Source organism: Notolepis coatsorum, assembly GCF_963971535.1.
Source record: "Notolepis coatsorum genome assembly, chromosome: 14".
Lineage (NCBI taxonomy): Eukaryota > Metazoa > Chordata > Actinopteri > Aulopiformes > Paralepididae > Notolepis > Notolepis coatsorum.
This window is the reverse complement of record NC_140178.1, coordinates 75,704,244-75,724,183: the sequence shown is the minus strand read 5'-3', so window position 1 is coordinate 75,724,183 and position 19,940 is coordinate 75,704,244. Positions and strand designations below refer to the sequence as shown.

Here is a 19,940-nt window from a genome sequence, read left to right as displayed (position 1 = left end):
CACCTATTTGATTTCTCCTCCTAGAACCCCTGGCTCAGGTGAAACACCAGCAGCAGAGGTGACACAATGGACATCTATAGAGCTATGCTTGCTCAGGCAAATGTTACTTGAATTAATTAAATCATGGTTTCATTATTTCAATTAACTACCAACTACCTTGCACATTCATAATAACCCTTGAGCACACAGACGAGCTGTAACCAGAGATGCCTGGACTCTCTTGGTTAGGCTGTAACCCCAGAAGGAGGAAATGGCTTCTGGAAACACATGTGACACATTAAAAGACAACTGTGGCTTAGGTGTATTTTGTTCTAGTATATGATTAGCCAAACCCAGGCTCCATGAAGCTAGATGGTGCCTAATTCATAACCTTACATCATAAAATGTTGCCTAACTCATGACTTTACAGTATATATCATAAAACCTGTCACATCTAGTCTTCGGATTTCTTTCCACATCAACAACATGCAGGTCTTTACCGTGACATTGTCCCCAAGGAGCATACGGCTCCTACTGTTGAGCAGGTAAAGACTATTAAACGTAGCAGCATGAACTCTGAAACAAGCGGCCCATCTATAGTTTGAATCTTGACCTGCACATGTACTCCTTCTTCAAACTTATAAGTAGCCTGAATATATTTTTAGGTGCATATTATGTTACAAAAAGAAAAAGGCCCATAGATTGCTGATGTGTTTTGAGTGCCAGTCTTTTCTCAATGAAAGGCAAACATCCTCCAACCGTTCTCCTATCTTTTCATTCACATCTAATCCACTCATTGGCTACGTTTACATGGGTTATTAGGTGTTAATAGTTTCCTGATTGAATGGATTATCAAAGGTTTACACACCACGGCCTCATCCTGATAGAAAATTCATGGTGGGAGAGAGAGGTGGAGGTGGGAGAGAGAGGTGGAGGTGGGAGAGAGGTGGAGGTGGGAGAGAGAGGTGGATGTGGGAGAGAGGTGGAGGTGGGAGAGCGAGCTGGAGGTGGGAGAGCGAGGTGGAGGTGGGAGGGAGGTGGAGGTGGGAGGGAGGTGGAGGTGGGAGAGCGAGGTGGAGGTGGGAGGGAGAAGTGGAGGTGGAGGTGGGAGAGCGAGGTGGGGGATAGAGCGAGGTGGAGGTGGGAGAGAGGTGGGGGATAGAGCGAGGTGGAGGTGGGAGAGAGGTGGGGGATAGAGCGAGGTGGAGGTGGGAGACTAAGAGGTGGGGGATAGAGAGAGGTGGGGGATAGAGAGAGGTGGAGGTGGGAGAGAGAGGTGGGGGTGTGAGAGAGGTGGAGGTGGGCGAGAGGTGGAGGTGGGAGAGAGAGGTGGGGGATAGAGAGAGGTGGAGGGGGGAGACTAAGAGGTGGGGGATAGAGAGAGGTGGAGGTGGGAGAGAGAGGTGGGGGATAGAGAGAGGTGGAGGTGGGAGAGAGAGGTGGAGGTGGGCGAGAGGTGGAGGTGGGAGAGTGAGGTGGGGGAGAGAGGTGGAGGTGGGGGAGGGAGGTGGAGGTAGAAGAGTGAGGGCTGGAGGTGGGAGAGCGATGTGGGGATAGAAGAGGTGGAGGTGGGAGAAAGAGGTGGAGGTGGGAGAGGGAGGTAGGTAGGTGGGGGAGGCAGGTGGAGGTGGGAGAGTGAGGTGGGGGAGGGAGGTGGGGGAGCAGGTGGAGGTGGGAGAGCGATGTGGGGGATATAGAGAGGTGGAGGTGGGAGAGAGGTGGAGGTGGGAGAGCGAGGTGGGAGAGCGAGGTGGAGGTGGGAGAGAGGTGGAGGTGGGAGGGAGGTGGAGGTGGGAGAGCGAGTTGGAGGAGGGAGAGCGAGGTGGAGGTGGGGGAGAGATGTGGAGGTGGGAGAGAGAGGTGGAGGTGGGAGAGCGAGGTGGAGGTGGGAGAGAGGTGGAGGTGGGAGGGAGGTGGAGATGGGAGAGCGAGGTGGAGGTGGGAGAGAGGTGGAGGTGGGAGAGAGGTGGAGGTGGGAGAGAGAGGTGGAGGTGGGAGAGAGATGTGGAGATGGGAGAGCGAGGTGGAGGTGGGAGAGAGATGTGGAGATGGGGGAGTGAGGTGGAGGTGGGAGAGAGAGGTGGAGGTGGGAGAGCGAGGTGGAGGTGGGAGAGAGAGGTGGAGGTGGGAGAGCGAGGTGGGGGAGGGAGGTGGGGGAGAGATGTGGAGGTGGAGGTGGGAGAGAGGTGGAGGTGGGAGAGCGAGGTGGAGGTGGGAGGTGGGGGAGAGATGTGGAGGTGGAGGTGGGAGAGCGAGGTGGAGGTGGTGGTGGGAGAGCGAGGTGGAGGTGGTGGTGGGAGAGAGGTGGAGGTGGGAGAGCGAGGTGGAGGTGGGGGAGAGAGGTGGAGGTGGGAGAGAGATGTGGAGGTGGGAGAGAGGTGGAGGTGGGAGAGCGAGGTGGGGGAGGGAGGTGGGGGAGAGATGTGGAGGTGGAGGTGGGAGAGCGAGGTGGAGGTGGTGGTGGGAGAGCGAGGTGGAGGTGGTGGTGGGAGAGAGGTGGAGGTGGGAGAGCGAGGTGGAGGTGGGGGAGAGATGTGGAGGTGGGAGAGAGATGTGGAGGTGGAGGTGGGAGAGCGAGGTGGAGGTGGTGGTGGGAGAGAGGTGGAGGTGGGAGAGCGAGGTGGAGGTGGGGGAGAGAGGTGGAGGAGGGAGGTGGGGGAGCAGGTGGAGGTGGTGGTGGGAGAGCGAGGTGGAGGTGGGAGAGCGAGGTGGAGGTGGGAGAGAGAGGTAGAGGTGGAGGTGGGAGAGCGAGGTGGAGGTGGGAGAGAGATGTGGAGATGGGGGAGCAGGTGGAGGTGGGAGAGAGATGTGGAGGTGGGAGAGCGAGGTGGAGGTGGAGGAGCAGGTGGAGGTGGGAGAGAGATGTGGATATGGGGGAGCAGGTGGAGGTGGGAGAGAGGTGGAGGTGGGAGAGCGAGGTGGAGGTGGGAGAGCGAGGTGGAGGTGGAGGAGCAGGTGGAGGTGGGAGAGAGAGGTAGAGGTGGAGGTGGGAGAGCGAGGTGGAGGTGGGAGAGCGAGGTGGAGGTGGGAGAGCGAGGTGGAGGTGGTGGTGGGAGAGAGAGGTAGAGGTGGAGGTGGGAGAGCGAGGTGGAGGTGGGAGAGCGAGGTGGGGGAGGGAGGTGGAGGTGGTGGTGGGAGAGCGAGGTGGGGGAGGGAGGTGGGGGAGCAGGTGGAGGTGGTGGTGGGAGAGGGAGGTAGAGGTGGAGGTGGGAGAGCGAGGTGGAGGTGGGAGAGCGAGGTGGGGGAGGGAGGTGGGAGAGCGAGGTGGGGGAGGGAGGTGGGGGAGCAGGTGGAGGTGGTGGTGGGAGAGAGAGGTAGAGGTGGAGGTCACTGGGAGAGCGAGGTGGAGGTGGGGGAGAGAGAGGTGGAGGTGGGAGAGCGAGGTGGGGGAGGGAGGTGGGAGAGCGAGGTGGGGGAGGGAGGTGGGGGAGCAGGTGGAGGTGGTGGTGCGAGGTGGACCTTGGTGGCAGGGGACACTTTTTGTTCATGTGTAGAACACATCTCCATTTAAGCAACATCCACTGGGCCAGTGTACAGAACCACAGGGTCCTTTGAATCTTTAATTCCTCCCCCATCAATATTTCACAGCAGACTCGGATTCTCTACAGCCGTCTTTTTAGTGCAGCGGAGGAATGCCTCCCCTTCTCTGTGTGGTTATGTAAGTTGCGAGTCATATGGAAAATCACAGCGGTAGCTGGTTCATGGGATGTTCTGCAGCAGCTCTTCTAGTGTATGACTCGGGTCTGGTTGACCTGGTAGGCAAGCAGTAGTTATTGACTGAAGGGGAGAGGGAGAGGGAGAGGGAGAGGGAGAGGGAGAGGGAGAGGGAGAGAGAGGGGGAGAGAGAGAGAGAGAGAGAATTTAAGAAGTAGTGGGACAAGGAGATTGTAGGTTAGCTGATATGTACTGGCAAGTGGCAACTTGACCACACTGCATGATTGAGTTCGGAAATCAGAGTATGTGAAACTATGACACACTAGTCAGGTTAGGTCTGTGGGTGCACTGGGTGGCCAATTAAAGTAAGGCAGATTACAAAGAAGGCTTCACTAACGTATTGCAGTCAGCTGATGTCAAGTTCAACCGGCTTTCTTTTGCTTGTCAGACCTAATCATTAACAGCCAGTGTTTGCGTTTCCACCTGGCTATGAAAACACTACTGGTGGAGATACTACACTATAGAACCTCAGAGTTCTATAGTCTAGTATCTAGCCTGGCCTTTGCCTGATGCCTTTGTCCTTGTGAGACACTGTAGCCTTCTGGGTCTATAGCTCTGTCGCCGTCCTATGGGGTCAACACTATGTTCTACCAATGTGCTTGTTGTGTTTGCAGTAACAAGATTGACACATTTCTAAAGTCTTTGAGTTTTGTACGCCTGTTATTGTTGATATTGGATAGGCTACAGAAGCAGTGGAGGAGTAGAAGAAAGCCATAAGTAGACGGCAACATGGATATTTGCCTATGAGAGACCCTGGCCTGTTTGCATTTCCCCTATTTGCCTGTGGTTTTGCCCACACATGGACCAGAGAGGACTAAAGTTCTTGGTGAGACACATGGAGTTGATTGATGATATTAAGCTGTATCAATTGAGTGTTTTCAAGTAGTGATGATTACTGATATTGACCTTTTATATATATATACAGTATATAAATAATATATATTGGAAATCATTGTCGTCCACCTGACAATTGCTTTTTTTTTAACTTTTTTTCTGCTTTCTTTTTGCTCACATTTATTTCCTTATTTAAAATGTAAGAAATGTATAAAAATAAATACATTTAAAAAAAAGTTTAATTCTACATTTAACACTTTCAGCGCCAGCCGTTTTATCCATCCTTGTAGTCAATGGGCCACGTTTTAAAATATAGGGATTTTCACTGTGCCTCACGATGTTTGCAGGGCTATATATTCTATATTATAGCTATGGAGACAATACTATGGCTCATTTGACAGTCACTATCTCTCGTCCAACATGTAAAAAATAGTTAATTCTTTCATGTATACGTTTGCGTGTTATCCCGTGCGTGGTGAATATTGTATAGTTTCAGAGTGATCCTGGCTAATTCCTGGAAGCTGCGTTATGGAGCGCTATGTGAATTTTTCTAAAGGCGTTCGCGTTGCTCGCCTGGACATGTTACTATTTCCAAATCAAAGGTATATAATAGGTATTATGTTTCATCATGAATGCATCAAAGGGGGGGGGGGTCATTTTTTGATGCTCTGATCGTCAGCAACGGCATATGTTTTGGAGTACGTGATATGATTGTTGCGATCGATGTGAAATCATTGTTAGATCAAAGTAGGGTTGATGTTATATTGTCCTTACCTTTACTAGGAGGTATCTCAAAAAGAATATTCCAATTGTCTGATTGTGATTTCCAGTATTGATGTCCATCGGGTCCCTGACATGAAGTGGCACAAGATATGCCTCAAGTGTGCTGAACACGTTTCAAAGTGCTCGGATGAAGCGATTCACTTGGCTTGGTCTAAATTCTCCGCCCGGACCATATACAATGTAACACACAGTGTGAAATAAGGTTTCAAAGGGTAGGCGATATTGCCACCTAGCAGGATTCGGCCGGTATTGCACTCTCGGGGTCTCAGAATGAGTTCCAATGGTAACACAGAGGTCCGTGAGACTGTATAGAATAAAAAAATCTAAAACCCGACTGTACTCGGCTTTTGGCGCTCAACCGTTGGCGAGATAACCCGACTATAGTCGTGGTTGGCCGTGAATGAGTTAAAGGCTAATGTCAAGTCAAGTGTTCCTTTATGAATCCCCTTGGGGAAATGCAGGGGTCATAGCAGCATGGGGAAGGGAGTTACAGACAAGAAAAAGAGAATAATAGAAACAATGATAATAATAGAATAGAACATAATGATAAAATGGCAATACACTACGCAATGTATACTCTTATTGATAATAGTATACATGGTATACAATACATAGTAGACAGTAGCACACTGCACGTGCACTGCAGTGTTTAGTAAAGAGTCACATTGCCCTAACATTTCTCTCAAGTTCTCCAGTCGTTAGTTCTCCAACTCTTGGCAGCAGTCCATGCCCACGGTTGTGGAGCCTTGTATGTTTTCAGAACTGTTTACATTATACTGTAGGCCTATTCAAATGTATCACCACAAAACATTGGTTATCAACAGCATCAATCCAAAAATGTTGGTATCAGTAGTCAGTACTAGTATCAACCTTAAAAGAAAAACATCAGTCAAAAGTCAAAACCTATTTTCTAGTAGGGTATTGTTATGACATCTGCAGCTTGAGTGAGTTCTGTTTTGACCAGGAGGGAAAAGGGCTGTTTACTGGATTAAGCAGCCTGTTTGTATCAGTATCGGCTGGGTGTGCGGCGCTCAAAGCCAGCGATAACATTTTGCTAAATTCTGTCTGACACACAGGATCACATCTAGTGCTCCCCAAGGAGGCAGACTAATGACTGGCTGTCTGTATACTACCAAGCACCCCCCCCCCTACCCCACACACCCTCCCCAGTCTTCACACCCCAGACTACACACACAGTAGGGCTACTACTGTGTCCGCTACTTTCTTCCAGACGTCTTGTGGCTCTTCCCTGGGCCCATTTCATTTAAAAGGGTGATTTCATTAACAAGCGGAGTCTGCATTAGACATTGGCCCTAATTAGTCTGGTTATACTCTAGGCTTCTGGTGCTAAGGCCTATACTCCGGTGTAAACAGCCCATACTAGTCTAGACCGTTTCAAAAGAGGGCAGGACCGCCTGCTTCGCAGTTGTCAAGATGCCTCTTCTTCCCCTTGTCTACACTGACGTGAAAGCAGGAGACAGCTGGAAGTAGGCTCCCAGTAGGCATCTAGTCGGCACCATAGGTCAGTGGTTTTCACCAGTCAGAGTATAAATTACCGGGGAGAGAGTTTGTAGGCGGTGAGGCCCTCTCAGGCTGGTCCGGGTATACAGGAAGTGTTGTGGTGAGGACCACTGGGATAGAGTTTGTAGGCGGTGAGGCCCTCTCGGGCTGGTCCGGGTGTACAGGAAGTGTTGTGGTGAGGACCACTGGGAGAGAGTTTGTAGGCGGTGAGGCCCTCTCGGGCTGGTCCGGGTGTACAGGAAGTGTTGTGGTGAGGACCACTGGGAGAGAGTTTGTAGGCGGTGAGGCCCTCTCGGGCTGGTCCGGGTGTACAGGAAGTGTTGTGGTGAGGACCACTGGGAGAGAGTTTGTAGGCGGTGAGGCCCTCTCGGGCTGGTCCGGGTGTACAGGAAGTGTTGTGGTGAGGACCACTGGGAGAGAGTTTGTAGGTGGTGAGGCCCTCTCGGGCTGGTCCGGGTGTACAGGAAGTGTTGTGGTGAGGACCACTGGGAGAGAGTTTGTAGGCGGTGAGGCCCTCTCGGGCTGGTCCGGGTGTACAGGAAGTGTTGTGGTGAGGACCACTGGGAGAGAGTTTGTAGGCGGTGAGGCCCTCTCAGGCTGGTCCGGGTGTACAGGAAGTGGGAGAGTGGGTGGTAGGGGTCGGGACGCATGCACACGTACACACCACCCCCTACATAACATGCTCAACTGCTGGATACATGGGTACTATGATCCTTGCAAATGCAGGGAATGAATGCAGGGAATGAAACTTTTCATCAGCCAGCTGCAGCAGACACTGGATTTAGAATTCCACCTGCCAACCTAATTTCTTAGCTGCCAAAGCAGTTCTCGGAATAGAAAAAAACTGGTTGGCTATGTGCAAACTGACCAGTCGGAGACTAAATGTTCCAGCATGTGTTTGGTGTTGATTTCAAAGCCAGGTTAAATGGCAGAGGCCAAGGGGACGTTTGCTGTGTATAACCTAACAAACAAGAAGCCTCAGTGTTAGGATCCAGATTATAGTATAGTGGTGACAGAGCAGGAGCCCAGCAGGGGCGACTAGAAGGCTGTCAGCACTCTGACACCTGAACCTCTGTCCTGGCAGCATCCTCACCAGCACAGCCTCGCAGCCAGAACCCCTCCTCCTACTACTGCTCCGTCAGCTTTCCTATACTCAGAAGTGAACCCCTCCTCCTACTACTGCTCCGTCAGCTTTCCTATACTCAGAACCCCTCCTCCTACTGCTCCGTCAGCTTTCCTATACTCAGAACCCCTCCTCCTACTACTGCTCCGTCAGCTTTCCTATACCCAGAGGCTAGAACCGCTCCTCTTACTACTGCTCCACCAGCTTTCCTATCCCCAGAGCCCCTCTTCCTACTACTGCTCCGTCAGCTGTTCAACTTCCAGAACCCCTACTACTGCTCCATCAGCTGATGGGGAAATGGGCCTGTCTGGGCCTTGCTCTTGTTTTTGGAGTGGCCTTTGAAATGTGGCAACAGGGCAAATTAATAAGCTAGTGAGGGTATGATATTTAACATCAGACACTACGTTGACTAGGGCTGGGCGATAACGATAAATATCACGATATATTTTAATAATCGATATATATATTTTTTTGTGACCTGCAACAGGGCAGTTTTAAAACCAGAGACAGTGGACAGACTTGTCTTTCTTGCCTGCAACTTAAAGTAATGGCTTTGCTTGTCCAAATGACAATACTGACCAAATGGAGATTTATTTTTCTCTTGTCCATTTATTTTGTTTGCTTTCTAATTTAAAATACAGTTTGAAACCGTCTGTACACAGTAGGCTATGTGTGCTAGCAGAGCTAGACTCCAGTCACGAGTCACGGAGCCACCAAAAAAGCGCCAAAAGATCAAAAATAAACTAGCAGAGCCAGAACTGTTCAACTCCCCTGGAGCCACAGCCAGCAGAGAAGCCGGTTTACTTTCGCTTTTAAATCAGCTGCAGCCTGAGAACTGGAGTGTGAGGGGATGTAACACTAAAGTTGCCCATTTTCACTACAATTTTTGTACTGTCTTGGACCAGAGGAATAGCATGTATTAATTCTGAAATTGGGGCATAGTTCCCCTTTTTAACAGGGATATTAGCAAATATTGGAATTATGAATGTGGTGGTAAACACACTTGTTGTGTCAATATTAGGTTTGCCTTTTACTACTGGTGACTGTATCACTAATATCAAACAAATCCATGTTTATGCTGCATCTTGACACGGCAGTCAAGCGCTCTGGCTTTCCTCCTCCAGAGTCATTTCCAGTGTACACCTGGCTTGAAATGCCTCCCGGTCAATGGTCTCTAACTACACAGTACACACCCTCAAGACCCCTACGGTCTGCGTCTTCTGGTCACCTCAGACCCACTCCTATCCATCCTGGGGGGTCATCAAAATGAAGCAGGCTATTCTCACTCCTCGCTCCACAATGGCGGAATGAACTCCCCATCACAGTCAGGAAAGCTGATGCCCGGCCCATTTTCTGCCGTTGACTAAAAACACACCTCTTCAAACAATATCTGAAATAATATGAATAATATATAATATTATGTACCCTATGGGCTATGTACATAATATGTACCCTAATACTATGCTACTATTCTCATACTACTACCTATCTTGCTAATATGTCTACTATGCACTCGGAGTGTAACACTCTAGCTGGATATTATTTGACGAACAATGCCACTGACCCTTAGCTGCCAGAGATGTACCCCTCCTGGTGACATCTTGTTCACAACCTGTAAGTCGCTTTGGATAAAAGCGTCGGCTAGATGCTTTAAATTGTAAATTGTCATTTCAGGGGCGGCTGGCAGCGGGGAGGCCCTGCCTGTGTCTGTGTACCTGTCTGCGTTGGTGTCGCTGACGGCCCTGGTGGCCCTGGTGGTGGTGCTGGTGAACTGCGTGACCTGCTGCAAGGAACGGGAGATCAACTTCAAGGTGAGATACTGGCACATACAGTCCTCAACACAGATCTAGTAGATCTAGATCTAGTGAAGACAGAGTAGAATTATCAAGCGAAGATGGTTGTCAAGAATGATAAGGTGTTTGTGAGAGAGGCTACTGCACAATAGTAAGTTATATAAGCTTGGGTGATATTCACGCTTAGTGTTTTGGCATGACGATCGTATAGTGTTTGACTTTACATTTTTTTTGTATTCCTTGCCATTCGGTTTTATATAAGTAGGTTGTTAAAATAGCTACTTGTAGAATCATTAATAATTAATAACTTATGTCTTTGAGAGAGAAAAAAGGCTAATTACCAGAGAGACTTAGAAGTAAAAGAAAAAAATTGATGTTTTATAAAAATAAATGTGGTCTTAATTTTGAGAATAGAATACCACTTACAATATTGCAACCATTATATAAAGACCGCAAGATCTTCTTGGCGATGGTCTCATATATATCTCATATATATATATATATATATATATATTAGAGCTGGGCCGCCAACGGCGTTAACGCGATACTATTATTGCACGATAATATAATTGACGCAGTTAATCTACATTTTTCTTTTTCTTTTTTTTTTAACATTTTTTCCCCCTTTATTTACCCAGGGTAGGTTCGCTGAGCACAGATGCTCTTTTTCAGGAACGCCCTGCTTCACATTCACACAGTTCCATTCACACCTGGGAGCTGCCCAGTACAACCACAGTTGACACCATTGGCCACTGAGCAACTCCACTGGAGCAGTTGATTTGCATTGGCAGGGTTTGACCCTGTCTGGCACCCAACGGGAAAAATATTATAGGCACTATAAGTAGACACCGCTACATAAAACAAGCTGGTCTGCCTGAGTGACTGGTGGAAGAAGGAGAAATAGAGATTGGACTGATTGAGTCAAGCCATGTCACATAGTTCAAGTTTGAAATGCTTCTTTCTGTTTTGCTCCTGAGAGTGTGCTAGATACTGTACTGTACTGGTAATATTATTTATTTGTGTTAACTTCTGAATAAAACAACTTATTAAACACAAGTACATCTTATTTAACATTATTTTGATATTTCATTACCAATTATCAAAACAGCTTTTTCAAACAGTCTGTAATGCATTTTGGAAACGGGAGATGGGCTCATGGTGTAATGGGCCACCTGGCCTGAGAAACATAAGGAGGAAAGAAAAAGTAAGGACTTACTTCTGGTCATTATTTGGGTAGATTTTTATTTAATTTTTTTTGAGCCATTTTAATCTAGATTAATCTAGATTAAATCCAGGATTGCAGATAGATTAATCTAGATTAAAAAAAATTATCTATGCCCACCTCTAATATATATATATATATATATATATATATATATATATATATATATATATATATATATATATATATATATATATACACTTTTAATCAGTTAACAAGCTCTCTCTCATATATATATATATATATATATAGAGAGAGAGCTTGTTAACGAGTGTACTGAACTGTATTGTAACTGTGAGCTCATAAGTCTTATCTTTGCCTTGAATAACATATGTTCCACCCATATGGTCTCCGCCTCAGGAGTTTGAGGACCACTTTGACGATGAGATTGACTTCACCCCCCCGGCTGAGGACACCCCCTCCATGCAGTCCCCGGCCGAGGTTTACACCCTGGCTGTACCCCCTGTGGCTCTGCCTGGACCCCCACACCTCCAACCTCCACCCCACATCTCAGGTAGGACACAGGTCTTACTTGCACCAACACATCATAAGCATAAGCCATGACCCCATGCATCTGATACGCGTACGCGTACACACAATTCCATTTATTATTTTCCCACTATACCACAATATACTGCAGTCTTCCTGGATGGTGTCAGGTGAACAGGTGCACTTTGGACGTGCCATCCCACTCCGTCTCTGCTCTTTATGTCTTAATTAGGGCGCTGGCGTGCAGAGTCCCTGAGGACAACTGCACATCTGACAGGCAGCTCCCCAGATTCTACTCACACTCCTCTGATTAGAGCTGCTGCAAATCACCACATTTTGTAATGAAGATTATTGTCTCACAAATAATTGTGATAACGATTAAATGTTCTCGTTCAACTTAAAGGAACATGCCAACTTTTTGGGTAATTAGCTTAGTTATTTGCCATCTACCCTGGAGTTAGACAAGCAGATACATACCATTTTCTTCTCTGTGCATGCATTAAACTTAGGGAACAGCCCCACTGTTAGCCTAGCTTAACGTCATTCACTGGAAGTCACCCCCAATACACTCCAAATACAACTCCAAAACGTCCCTGTAAACATGTTGTGACCTGTGTATTTACCACGTGGAGATTATTATAATTTTTTTGACATTTTCTAAGCAGATATACATATACTCAGAATTTCTTTTTGCCGAACCACTGCTGCCTGGGCGCAGTGATTTCATCACCTCAAAATCTGTTAATAAAATGTTCATTCAATCAATCACTGCGCATTTTCTTATATATTATTTAACAGATTGCAGAATGGGTACAATACACTACGGCTCAATACACACAATTGTTAACACTTTCAGTGCCGGCCTCCGTTTCCTATTTACCCCGTTGAATGCCACCACCCACTTCAATGATAGCGTTAAAAACGCATAATCTATGTTTTAAATTATGGCTATGTGTCTAATCTGCCCGTCGCTTATCAATGACTTGTTTGCAGTCAACATTGTCGAAACGGATTGTTTTTTAATCGGTTCATATCCTTTTTATAGCATTTCGAAAAGCTATTGTTTTCTCGAAAATTTCAGGAAAATAGAAAGATTCCGTCATAAACGGCATTTATTGGAATATTCTCGAATAATAATAACTTTATTTGTATTTTTTTTTACAAATACACTAGACACGTTGTCATTTGTCGGCCTATTTATGAATCGTTTTCAAATAAACGCTAGATTATCGATAGTATATGTGTACTTATGCACGCTATAGAAGCGAGCTGAGAAATCGATTCTCTTATTTCCTCAACAGCACACACACACACACACACACACACACACACACACACACACATATACACATACGGGACACGCTGAGATATAGGTCAAAACAGCTCCGATTACCCCAAGACTGGTAACATAGATTCCTTACCTTAGATCAGATGTTCTCCAAAAAGATTATTCCAATTCCTGATCGCCATTCCAAATATCGATCGCGTTTATTGATTGATTATTGGCTGCTGTAAATATATATTCCAGGCTGCTTTCCATCTCGCGATCACTTCCCTCTTCATCAGACGGCTCGCCAGCATAGTGGAGCCAGTAGGCTCCCCCCCCCCCCCACACATCCACCACACATCCACCAGTGTAATCGAATGGCCTGCAGTTACACAGGGATAGACGATAGGGGGCGGTATTTTCCCATCGGAGCTCCTAGAGGGGCTGCTGTACCAACGTGAGACTCGGTTGATGAAATATGAATTCAGATCGCTAATAAATAAAAAATAAAGACAATTCGCGTTGTCGGCATTCAACGGGGGGCATGAAATAACGACATAACACGTCGCTGGCACTCAAAGTGTTAAGGGGATGCAGACCAGAGAAAGACTTTCCTCTTGTTTACATCAGGGTCCCCCATTTTCAATTCATAATGAATTGTAAGTAAGGGTGCAATTAGCATCGTGCAATCCATTCTTTGTGGATCTAGCCCACAGTCTTTGTAATGAATGCATGAATGAAAACTTTATTTAACAGATTGCAGAATGGGTACAATACAGTATGGCTCACTACACACAATTGTTAACACTTTCAGTGCCACCAGGGGGCGCACGACTTAGTGCTTGAATGCCACCATCGGCGCCAATGTTAACGTTAATATCGCCTAATCTATGTTTTAAATTATGGCTATGTGTCTAATCTGCCCGTCGCTTATCAAAGAATCATTTTCCAGTCAGTGTTGTGAAGGCAGATTGGTTTTTTATCGCTTCATTTCCGTTTGAGAGCATTTTGAAAAGCACCCGTTTTGAGGTGAAAAACAGCCCATTCTGTGATAATCGCCTTTTACTGGAATATTCCAGAACGTTGATATTTGTCGGCCTATTTATGAATCGTTTTCAAATAAACGCTAGATGATCAATAGTATACGTGCACGCACGTTCGAGGCGCGCGCTGATAATAGCTGCTTTCATTTCCTCGTCGATTTTACAGTGAAACCGCTGGAGCACATATCGCAAAAAAGCTTATATCTTCATCAAAACGAGTCTGATTATCCTAACACTGATAACATAGATTCCTTACCTGACATCAGATGGTATCCAACTGGTATATTCCAATTTCTGATCACCATTCGAAAAAATCGATAAGTGTATAGATCTAACGTGTATACAGTAGAACTCATGATCCGCGGGGATCAGAGCCCCCTGAATGAACTCTGGTACTCCGGCTGCATGGGTGAGAAGTGAAATGTGGACTGGAATATTTTTTTCCCCCCATCCATTTTCATTGAGTCCATTCCAAAAGGGTGATTTACCATCTGGGAGACGATAGGGGGCGCTTTTTTCACATCTGATCGCCGGCGGCCCTTGGGTAGGCTAGGGTAGGCTCGCGTGATGCAATATGATCGCAAAAAAAAATAATAATAATAATTCAGAGAAATCTCGTGAATGGCTTTCAACGTAACTATCGTAAACACGAGATTAGCCGTGAGTGGCTCTCAAAGTGTTAAGGGGATGCAGACCAGAGAAAGACGTTTGTCTTGTTTACATCAGGGTCCCCCATTTTCAATTCATAGTGACATTTATGACATACACAACATACATGACATAGGGACATACATGACATACAGGTATATAGTACTGTTACATTTGTGACATATATACGATATGCAAATATACAGTACTGTTACCCAGAGATCCTAACAGAAAACATATACATATGATGGGGAGGAGACTGTACATTAGGAGGGGTGGGTGGGTGGGTGGGAGAAATAGCTTTTGCTATATCACTTGAGGATGTGGTGAAGTGAGAGTTCTTTACAGAATATACACAGAGGTAGCAGTTGTAGGGTGAGAGGGCTGTCGTGTGGAGGAGGGGAGGAGGGGAGGAGGGGAGTGAGGAGGGGAGGAGGGGAGGAGGGGAGGACAGTTCAGTTGTTAATGAGGGCCACAGCTCTAGGGGGAAAACTGTTCCTGTGTCTCGTTGTTCTAGTCGTCACGGTCCACAGTCTCTTCCCTGAGGGGAGAGCATGGAAGACGTGCGGACCAGGATGTGATCAGCTTTTTATGGAGGAGGAACAATTCTAAAGAGGTCAATAAAACAATCATTTCAATCACACAAAATAAGAATTGCAGCAGCCCTACCCGTGACCAAACCTGTTGTAGTGTAGTGTGAACTGGTCCTTTAGTTCTCTAAAAAGGCTACAATTATGGATTAATTCTGGTTATTTTGTCAGATAATTAAATATGATTAAACAAACTAAGCTAAACTAAAAGAATAAAACTAAAATACAATACCATGTGTTAAAAATCAAAGCAAAGACACTTGATGTTCTGTCCTTCTCTCAAACCCCACCCTCTTTTCTTGATCCTCCAGTCACAACTGTTGCTTTCCTCTGACAAACTTTGTCCATTGGATGTCAGATAACTAATACCTATATATATATATATATATATATATATATATATATATATATATATATATATATATATATATATATATATATATATATATATATATATATATTACTTTTAATAATAAATAAATAAAAATATGTAATAAAATGGATAAATGATATCTCAGTCATTGTTGTCTTACCACCAAAAATATATGCATGCTAGGTTTCCTGCCATTGACTAATGTACTGGCATTACAACTGGAGTTGGTCCTCGGGCACTGCACTGTGTGGCTGCCCACTGCTCCTAAATAGTTAGGATGAGTGGAGTAAAAGTAATATATTGTAAATAAATGGGCATCAGCCAGTACCTTGTATTGGTGCGTCCAGAACTGCAGTGGAACAAAGACAGTTTCTGTTATAGTAGTAGTAGTAATTCTACGTAAGAGATTATATCATGTTCAACTGCAATGGTTTATGCAAATGCCTAAGCAGCTTATTCATGACTTCTTGCACTTGTTTCACAAGGTTAACACCTATAGGCTATAGACGGATAGAATGGGTATGACTTGACTGAAACTAGTTAAATTGAGAGAAAGTGTTCTTTTGGACATTTATATTTACATTTGGACTTTTGTACTCTGCAATACCTTTTAATTCCCAATAAATATACATCAAGTGTTACCTAAATCTTGTTTGTTGATCTGATTATGTAGGCAAATGCAGCGCAACTTCAAATGGTGCTCCGGTTTAATTGGATAAGGCACTTTTAACGGAGCCCTTTGCTTCACGTAAGACATTTTAAAGTAGATTGACTGCTGACCTGTGATTGGAAGCCTGTTGATTGACGCAAATGTGCTAGACGCATAGGCTCCAGGCAAAAGTTGGTGTATGCATATGCACATACCTCAGGATGTGTGACACTCTTGCCTTTGAGTAAATACACCTTTGTATGTGTTGACTATCTGAATAAAGTTATAGTCATTGTAGCCAAGGCTCAGGCTGCTAGAAAAACAATAATAGTAGACTGATATTCCTGATATAAAAATGCAACTCCTTGTATAAATTGGCTTGGCCTGTCTCCAGAGTGCTGTGAATGAAAGTCCAGAAATATAATATGCAGACACATACAAACTACCCACACACTTAAAGGTGCTGTAAGTGGTATTTTAATGTGTTAAATAGCTCTACATTCCAATAACCATCACTGATATAGAGTGATTTATCCTATCAGGAGAGAGAACCCTAGATATTTTAACTTATTTCAAGAAATCTTACCAAGCTGTCAGAATGTAGAGATATTCTCTTAACCGTTTCACTGCCACAGTACATAAGGTTAACCTTTTACTATCACACTACAGACTGTTACGACAAAGTGTTAACCCTTTCACTGCCACAGTACAGACGGTTAACCCTTTAATTTAAAAGTAAATTAACTTTTTTCTGTACGGAACTATAAACATTTATATGGTGTCATTACATCCTAACTCTAGTTTCTAGTGATAAATGGGCCTAGATAATGTAGATAACTGGTGAGAATTTAAACATTTAGTTTGCGTTCACCTCATGTTTTGAAGGCAACAAGGGCGCTGCCACCTAGTCTCGTTCATATTTCCCATGTGTGTGCAGGACACTGGATCTAGAAAGGTATCCTTCGGGGTCCGTAATTTTTTTTAATGAAAAACGCCATACCCCTTGTTCTTTTTCCTCACTGATATCCTTGTTACAAGAAGAATGACAGTTGGATGTATAGTATCCAGGCAAACAGAGAAGTCACTTAACACTGAGTGCCAGCCACGAGAAATCTCGTTAGTTTATGCCATGCGTTGAGTGCCAACCGACGAGAAATCTCGTTTTTAATCGTTATTTTTGTAATTATCGATTTCCATACATTTTTCATCAATCTAGCCTCACGTTACCAGTGGGGATCTGTCTGAGCTCGAACAGGGAAAATACCGCCCCCTATCGTCTCTCCGGATGGTATTGCACCCCATTGGATTGGACTGAATGAAATGGATGGGAAAAAAAGAGTCCGGATTCCACATTTTACTGTCAGGCATGTAATCCGAGCCGATCCCATTCATTGCCCACCATCAGAACAGCGTGGAATATGTCTTTCGACCACCCAGCGTTGGATCAATAAACGCGATCTATATTTGGAATGGCGATCAGGATTGGAATAATCTTTTTGGAGAACATCTGATCTGAGGTAAGGAATCTATTTGACCAGTCTTGGGATAATCAGAGCTATTTTCACCTATATATCAGCGTGCCCCATATGTGTGTGTGTGGCTGTGAGTGTGTGTGTGTGCTGATCAGGAAATAAGAGAATCGATTTTTCAGCCCGCTTCTATAGCGTGCATAAGTACACATATACTATATCGATAATCTAGCGTTTATTTGAAAACGATTCATAAATAGGCAGAAAAATGACAATGTGTTTTGTGTATTTCAGTAAAGCGCGATTCCTGCAGGGCAGAATCTTTTTTCTTCTTCTGAAAGTTAAAAAAAACTAGCGTTTTTCAAAATGGTATAAAACGGAAATGACAAAAAAAAATATCCTTTTCGACAATATTATATTGTTATATCCAATATTGCATATTAGACACCATAATTTAAGATATAGTTTATGCGCAAATATGACCGCCCTCCATTGACTACTGCGTTGGCACTCAAGCGCCTATTTCTGGCACCCCCTGCTGGCACGGAAAGTGTTAAGGTGAATACAATAAGCAGAGAAACTGATTTTCCTATTCCTTTTTTTCTTTTATTTAATTTTTTAAATCCATGATTAAACTAATTAATCAGAACAAAAACGGCACCAAAATTTCTCAAACTCACTGGCATATATAGGTCAATAGTACTCTGGAATGCTCTGCCGAAAAACATCTTATCCACAATACAGTACATAACAAAATTACTTTCAAAAAAATATATTAACTCATTCAGCGCCAGTCACGATGATAGTCGGGTTAACTCGCCATCGCTTGAGCGCCAGACCCGAGTATAGTCGGGTTATTTCTTTTATTAGCGATATCCATTCATTTTCATCCATCCAGCCTGATGTTATCATTGGGAATGGGTCTGAGCTTGCAAAAGGGCAAATACCGCCGCCTATACCTTCCAGTTGGTATTGCACCCCATTGGGAATGGTCTAGTTTCTTTTCTGGGACAATCCAAGCCGTGCGGGCGTGGTTTAAATACTCAGGCGAGGTAGGCAGATACACTGATGCATCTGCGAGCCTCCCCCCCCCCCCCCCCTCAATATGCAACGCTGTTGAACGTGGCACGGACCGCCGCGCCCAGTACTTCAAATGGCGATGAGATAATTGGATTATTTCTTTTGCATTACATCAGATACAAGGTAAGAAAACTATATAAATTTGATAGTTGATCTGATATGTCTTTCTACCGCGATCGTGTGTGTGTGGCTGTGTGTGTGTTGAGGAGGCTGCGGCGGAGCCCCGCGGTCCAATGCTCTTTTCATGGTTGCACGAGGAAGGATAATACTGATAATCTAGCGTTGATTTCAGGAAGATACGATAATCAGGCGATAAATTACAACGTGTTTGTTTAGTGTATTCCACTAAAACGCTATTATCCGTCTTTCTCTCTAATTACTCAGAGGCACCCAAAGTTATACTCATATTCAAAAGGCTATAAAAACGGAAATGTACAGATGAAAAAACAATCCGTTTTGTACATGTTGACTGGATGCAACTAACTGATAATCGACGGGTGTATTAGACCCATAGCTATACTTTAAGATATATTTTTTTTTAACTTAAGGACTCACAATTTTCATAGTCCCCCCATTGACTTAGGTCGCTTTCACATATAGTTTTGGTGGACTCGGTGCGGTTCTGGGGGTGAAGTTGCAACATTGTTGCATTCTTCATTTGGTTCGCCTGCGTTCACATATAAATCTGTGAGGCGCACCGAACCTTCTGAACAATGTCACGTGGTCGAAAAGGGCGCTTGTCTATATGGACAGTGGAAATGTGTGTGTGGCTGCGAGCCCGTGTGTGCGCGCGTGCGCGCGCGTGTCTGTGTGTGGACTGCGAGTCCTCCAGATCAGCGGAGCGAATTTTGACATGGCATTGATCCATTGTTCTATTGAAGCACATTACCACCATCCTCTCGCTAAACAACTTGTAGACCACTGTGTTTTTATGAGTGCCCACAAGTAGCTGTTTTATTAATAATATATAATAAGCCGCGTTTTTTCTTCCTTCTTCCCAAGATGCACAGATATATAGATATATAGATAGATAGATAGATAGATGCAGTGTGCTTGTTTTGCAGTGAATGAATGCTGCGAGCAGTGGTAAGGTAATAATAGTATTGACGTGGCATTGATCCATTGATCCAATGCCGTGCGCCTCGGTAATAATAATAAGCCGCGTTTTTTCTTCCTTCTTCCCAAGATGCACAGTTAGATATATAGAGATAGATAGAGAGATTAGATGCAGTGTGCTTGTTTTGCAGTGAGTGCTGCGAGCAGTGGTAAGAATAATCACTTCCTATATTTGGTTCGCGTTTGGTTCGATGAAGCCGAACCGAGACGACGTTTTCAGGCGGACCAGAGTTCGCCTGTTTGGGGT

General features: G+C 45.0%; 1 protein-coding gene across 1 annotated transcript in view; it reads left to right on the top strand.

Moving 5' to 3' along the window:
• The window catches only part of lmtk2 (lemur tyrosine kinase 2), a 119,377-nt gene that overhangs the window by 29,463 nt on the left and 69,974 nt on the right, over nt 1-19,940 (top strand). The window contains exons 2-3 of the mRNA XM_084329517.1: nt 9,629-9,765; nt 11,330-11,483. Of these exons, the coding sequence (XP_084185643.1) occupies nt 9,629-9,765; nt 11,330-11,483 (291 nt within the window). The remainder of the gene's footprint in view (nt 1-9,628; nt 9,766-11,329; nt 11,484-19,940) is intronic.